Source organism: Myotis lucifugus, unplaced genomic scaffold, assembly GCF_000147115.1.
Source record: "Myotis lucifugus unplaced genomic scaffold, Myoluc2.0 scaffold_112, whole genome shotgun sequence".
In the NCBI taxonomy this organism is placed as follows: domain Eukaryota; kingdom Metazoa; phylum Chordata; class Mammalia; order Chiroptera; family Vespertilionidae; genus Myotis; species Myotis lucifugus.
Genome location: NW_005871160.1, coordinates 687,794 through 694,592, shown reverse-complemented (window position 1 = coordinate 694,592; position 6,799 = coordinate 687,794). Strand labels below are relative to the sequence as shown.

Here is a 6,799-nt window from a genome sequence, read left to right as displayed (position 1 = left end):
GTGCACGAATTTCATGCACCGGGCCTCTAGTGTAATAAAATAATTATAAAAAGAAATAATTTCATCAAACATCTAGTCAGTGTTGAAACAGTATAAAATGTAATTATTTAGCTCTTTGTTTGAATCAAAATTTAAATAATGTCCACCAGAAGTTACAATATATATTGTGTTGACACGTCCTTGAGTATTTTTAATCTGTAGATTCCCTCTTCATTTCCTCTCTCTCTCTCTCTCTCTCTCTCTCTCTCTCTCTCTCTCTCTCTCGTAATTTATTTATTTAAGAGACCGAGTCATTTGGCCATGAGAGCTCTCCACAGAGTGGATTTTGCTAATTTCATTTCTTTGATGTAGTTTAATGTATTTTCTGTAAATTGGTGATGGTAAAGAGAAACTGCCTGACACTAGTTAAAGGTGGTAAAGACAGATTTTATTCAATACTGTTGCAATAGGGAAAAGAGACTTCAGTGTACAATTGAGCTCAAATCCTAATACAACAAGGACAAATGGGGATTTATAGGCAAGGAGCAGAGTGAGGGGCGGGGAGGGTCAGTGGATGGAACATTACTAGGAACAGACATCGGGGGTAGAGGGATTTTTGACAAACCAGTCTAACAGAATGCTTGCTAAGGGCAGGCCCAGGATATCAGATGTAAAGCTTGGGGGCTGGGGAGGAACTTGATCATATAACTAGAGTGGGAGGATGGCTTAGCAAGATTCTTGCAATAACTGGGCCAATGGCAGGGCCCCTGGAAGGGACTTGGGGGAGCCTGTCTAAAATTTGGTCAAGGAGAGAGTTTTGTCAGTTTAGAAGCTTGATCAGATTTAAGTTAGTTGTCCTTTGGTTCTTTTTTGTTGCTGGAGGGCAAGGGTCACTTGCTAGTGGTGAAGTGTTTTTGCATCAGGAGGCATATAAGGATATGTATTCAGGCTATTTCTAATTCAAATAACAGGATTTTATTTAACCTCTTCAACTTGGAATTTCTATTAACGAAGTTTCTTGGTGACAGAGAACATTTTACTTTCAGAATATTTTCTTGCTTGCATAGATGTGGCTATTTTTTGTTTTGTTTTTTTAAATTCATGCACTGCTGTATACTTTAGGGTATTTAGAAGAAATCAGAATCTCTAATAATCACAATACCTAGAGGCAATATCTAGTCATCCACTTGGTAACCCTCCATCTAAACCCTCCCTATGAGTATTTTCCACAGGATTGGATATGAGCACATGGAGACACATGTGCAGTCACATGAATATATACATTTACCTGATGTAACCACACATACCAAGTATTTTATAGTCTGCTTTTCCATTCAGCGATATTCCAAGAAGATGAATTTTTTGTCCCTTTTCTTTTTTTCTTTTAATCCTTATTGTTGAAAGTGTTATAAGGGTGTCCCCCCCCCCCCGTTAACCTCTTCCAGCCTACTCCCATCCTTCCCCCACCCCAGGTCTTCACCACCCCATTGTCTGTGTCCACAGGTTATGCATATATGTATACAAGTTCATTGGTTAATCTCTTCCCACCCACCCTCCCTTGCCTTCCCTCTGAAGTTCAACAGTCTGTTTATGCTTCAATGACTCTGGGTCTATTTTTGAACATCATTGTATTTGGTTTGTTATGAATAGTTTCTTATCAGTGCATTTAGATACATGTTATTTAAATGGTAATAGATATTATAATTTATTTCATCAATTTTTTGGACATTTATTATTTTAATAATTTTCCTTTATTGAATAGCACTTCACTAGACATATATTGTATAGTTCTCATTTAAATATGATTTTTATGGGCATATTTTATATCTTCAGCTTGACACTATTAATGATAATTACCTTGACTTTTTTGGGGGAGGTATTAACCTGTATTCTTTGGAGGGTTAAAAATTTGTTAAAAGAATCTGTTAAATTATAATACTAATTTAATATAATGTAAATATCCTATGTAATAAAAAGCTAATATGCAAATTGTCCCCTCGACCGGGAGTTCAACTGGGAGTTCAACCAGGGGGTGGGCCGGCCGGCCAACCGCCCTGCGGCCCCCTCTAGTTAAATCAGTGGTTCTCAACCTTCTGGCCCTTTAAATACAGTTCCTCATGTTGTGACCCAACCATAAAATTATTTTCGTTGCTACTTCATAACTGTAATGGTGCTACTGTTATGAATCGTAATGTAAATATCTGATATGCAGGATGGTCTTAGGCCACCCTTGTGAAAGGGTCGTTCGACTGCCAAAGGGGTCACGCCCCACAGGTTGAGAACCGCTGAGTTAAATTATAATAAAGAACAACCATAACTTGCCAGGTACCAATCCCTTCTTTCTCCCTCTCACCTCCAGTCACCTAAACCAGAGCTATTTTTTCTCTGCAGTATGCATTGCCTCAGGAACCAAGGTGGCTCTGTTTAATCGACTTCGATCCCAGACCGTTAGTACCAGATACTTGCATGTAGAAGGAGGTAATTTCCATGCCAGTTCTCAGCAATGGGGAGCATTTTACATTCATCTCTGTGAGTATTAAAATGTGCATTTGATGTTTCTGGTGTGAAGCTTTTAAATTCTTTTTGATAACAAGACGTGGGGGTATATTAAGTTTTGTTATCTTCCTAAGCAGATGAATGAATTCTAAAAGATAACAGTTTGCTCTCTGTTTCACTCCACCAGTGGATGATGATGAGTCTGAAGGAGAAGAGTTCACAGTTCGGGATGGCTACATCCATTATGGACAAACAGTCAAACTTGTGTGTTCCGTTACCGGCATGGCACTCCCGAGATTGGTATGGCTCCACTTTTGCTTTTGTAATATGTGTAGTAAAAATTAAGAAAACAAAAACGCCACAACATTCAAGCTCATGCTTTTTAATTTAAAAAGAGATATCAATAAGCATTTATAATTGACATTTTTACCCCACTTTATGTTTAAAATGTTTTAAGGCAATTAGCCAGTTTTTATGAATGCATTCTTAATGACTTCCTGCTGAACTATTTCTAGTAAGTTTTGGTGGCATTTTTTCCTTTTTGGTTGTGTATCTGAACATGTTCAATAGAGGGCACTATAAAATTACATTGTGATTTCTTAGTGCAGATACACTGTATTCATTTTTTGTGGTAGCTGCTCCATCCCAAATAGGACCAAGTTTTCAGAAACATAGAAGTTCTTATTTCTTTAGAAATATATATAAGTTAATGTTTAACCAGTTTACTCTTCCACAAGAAGAAAAATTTATTAAAAAGGAAATGAAATTGGGAGAGAGGCATATAGTGTAGGGATTTTTGTTCACTAGGGAGATCATAAAATAGTAAAAAACTGCTTTTTCTTACCAAAATGAAAGCAAAGGCTCTGAGTATACCCTCCCACGTGCTCACCCTCTTTTTCTGAAATAGAAAGCAATATAGCTGCAGTAAAGATGAAGGAGACTTTGAAGTAAGTTGGATTCAAAGTCAGGTTGGGCATTGGGATGAATGGAAGAACATTTACTATGTATTTATCTCTGGTGAAATATTTTACTGGCTTATATTTTCTGGTACTATTTCAGCAGTGACTGAGTCTATAATTAAGTAAATACAACAATTCTTTGTCTATTGTTTATTTTTCTATGTCATGGTTTTACAAGGTGATTTTTATTTGCCCTTAAAATTTCATACGCTAAGATAATGTAGTGATATTAATGTATAAAACCTTAACTGAGACATTATAATGAAAAAAGAGTAAAGGTAGGGAGAGAAGGGTGTAAAAAAATGGGAAGATGCAAATGAAAAAACACAAACCAAGTCAAGTTCTTTTCTCGAGTTCTTTTCATTATGTATCACTCTGTTTCAAGGATATTGTTTATTTGCTTTGGAATTAAATGCCAACTGATGCATTTCCTTAGACAAATAATAGTGGACATCCTTGGTTTCTTTATTGGTGAGAGCTAGCTCATTAAACTATGTGTCCAAAGAAATATTGTGGAGAATAAAATTGAACCATGCATGGCCCATGTCCTGAATGAGTTTATAACTAGCTAGTAGAGAAACTGGATACACGAACAACAGTACTGTAGACGAATCATGACTCTTACCTGGTGGGAGACGCATGAGTGAGTGCTTATAGACTTTTACAGGAAGCTTTAGACTAACATCATTGAAAAAAATCAGTTATTTCTCTAAAATCCTTGTTAAATTTAAATATGGCCGTAAGATTTTAGCATTGAATTGAAACATTTTGCTTACGTTTCATTAATCTTACAGACTTAGAAGCTTTAATTACTAAAAATGTACTATTTAAACTAAAAAATTAGTGGTGGTATAAGTAGAATGACAAATATTCTAATAGGCTGCAGAGCTAAAAATGTGTAAGTATGAAGAACTTAAAGATTGGGACTTTTTTGCAATTGGTTTAAAGGAGAAAAATCTGTGAACACAATCAAGTGGTAAAAATCAACAGTGCTATATAATATTAATAGCACTGTTCTAAGCATTTCACATATGTTGATTTATTCAATCCTTACAAAACTTCTGTGAGAAATTACTAGTAAGGATGTTCATTGTGGAGCAAAGCATTACAGTCCTACATGCAGACATGGATTATACAAATAGTCCTGAAGCTTCATGTGCCAGGTGAACAAGACAGACTTTCTGTCCTCATGGAGCTTACGTTTTAATTTGGAGATAGAAGAAAATCAGCTAAAGAAATACTTAAAAGATTAATATAAGTGGTATGATGAGTTAAAAGGTGAATATAAATGTTATAAAGGCAGATTTTAAAAGGATAAAGGGATAGGAATTGGGAAAGTGTTTTAGAGTAATCAAAGAAGTTATTTTGAAGTGGGGATATTTGAACAGAGACCAGAATGAAGTTGGAGAAACACAAACAAGTAAGGAACATTTCAGGCAGACAGAATCTGTGCAAAAAGAACTTAAGACGGGAATGTGTGGGGACCAGCAAGGAAGCCACTGCAGCTAGAGCGGGAGGAGGGATGGAGGGGCACTTGACAAGAAAGGAGGCTCTGAGGTTGGCCACGGCAACATCTTGTAAAGTTCCTCTCTATCTAGCCTAAGGGCTTTGTATTCTCCATGTATGATAGCACGCCACTGGAGGGTTTTAAACAGGGAATGGCAGCTGATCTATGCACAGGCGGATGATGCTGGCTGCTCTGGGGAGGGGAGAACATAGGGGGGTAACTGTGGAAGCAGAAATGCCGGTGGTTGGACCTTTGTCATAATTCAGACAAGAGTGGACGGTGGTATCTTACACTAGGATTGTAATGCTAAGGTGATGAGTGGTGACTGATTTATTTGAAAGTACACCAAACAGGATTTGTTAACAGATTGGATGATTGGGTGTGAGAAAACAAGGAGTCAAGGGTGACTTCAAGGTTTTGCATTGAGTAAATGGTGCTGCCATTTATTGAGCTGGGGTTGGAGATTTAGGAGAAAATCAAAAATTCTGTTTTTGATTAAGATTGAGATAGCCTATTAGACATCTTAAGTGAAACTGTTGAGTAGGTATTAAATATACAAGGTGAGTGCTGGAGCGAGGGTAGGGCTGGAGATGTAAACCTAGGAGTTGCCAGCCTCTAAGTAGTCCAGGAAGTATAGGTATGGAGAGGGGAGGGAAGAGGTCTGAGGACTCTGCTCTGGGGCACTGTGAGGCCAATTAGAGCAGCATCTCTGCAAGGAGAATGTCTGTCAGACGCTTCCGAGGAGAGAGGCTGCGCACAGGACTGATTCACCTGGAAGTCCTTGGTGGCCCCGATAAGAGCAGTTGTAGTGGAAACTTGGAGACAATAGGCTGGAAAGATTTCAGGAGGCTGGATGGTGAGGAAGAAGAGTTTTCTTTTCTGTAAAGAGAAGTGAAATGTGATGGTGAGAGGAAGGAACGAAGTCAAGGAAGTTTTCTTTTGATTTCACATGAAAATAGTTCTAAGTGTTTGTATACTACTATTGGGAGTGACTTTCATAATCATCAAACACTTAGTGATTGCCTTCCCTGTGACCAGTGGCTCTAAGGGTTGATAGGATTATTTTTCAGCTATCCATATGTGTTTTGTGGAATATTTGGATTATAATCTCGTGGCGCGTAATGGAAAGAGTTCAGACCGGGCAAGCAGCCAGCCCTGGAATCATATTCTGGTCCTTCAGCTACTATGCAGGTGATTTTGAGGAACTTACCTAACCTTCTGAGTCCATTTCTAATCTGCAAAATGATACCTATTACAAGTATTTAAGTGTGTGTGTGTGTATATGTGTGTGTGTATATATATATGTATATATACACACATACACACACACACACTTAAAATAGGTATCATTTATATATATATTGGATAATGGACTGCACTGACTACTACACCAATGTAGCCTTTAAAGATAGTTTTTTCCTTTCATGTTGGATTATGTCATTTATTTTTACTTTTTAAAAATTTGTCACTGTATTTTATTGGAAAGGTCATCTGAACTTGCTACTCAATATATAGACCAGTGGTTCTCAACCCTGGCTGCACATTAGAATCACCTGGGAATCTTTTTAAAATCCTGATTTCTGGGCCTCATCCTCCAGAAATTCTGTTTCTTTGTAGATTCCCAGGGTGGCCCCACCCCATAACGGAGAAACCGAATTTCTGGAGCTGAGGGCCAGAACATTAGCTTTTAAAAGTTTTCAGGAATGCTGAATTCTGTCAGGCCGAGAACCACTGTTTGTGGTGCTCAGAGGAAAGGCCCTCACTTTCCTGTTTTGTACAATGGAAATGTTACAATCTGACCAAAAAGAAAATTTCTCCCCTGGGATAAAGGGCCTCTGTGGAGGAGGGGGGGGTCATC

General features: G+C 37.9%; 1 protein-coding gene across 8 annotated transcripts in view; it reads left to right on the top strand.

Moving 5' to 3' along the window:
- The window catches only part of RBPJ (recombination signal binding protein for immunoglobulin kappa J region), a 105,922-nt gene that overhangs the window by 91,396 nt on the left and 7,727 nt on the right, over positions 1–6,799 (top strand). For all 8 annotated transcript variants that reach the window (XM_023757727.1, XM_023757726.1, XM_023757729.1 and 5 more), the window contains 2 exons: positions 2,371–2,508; positions 2,663–2,775. In XM_023757727.1, the coding sequence (XP_023613495.1) occupies positions 2,371–2,508; positions 2,663–2,775 (251 nt within the window). The remainder of the gene's footprint in view (positions 1–2,370; positions 2,509–2,662; positions 2,776–6,799) is intronic.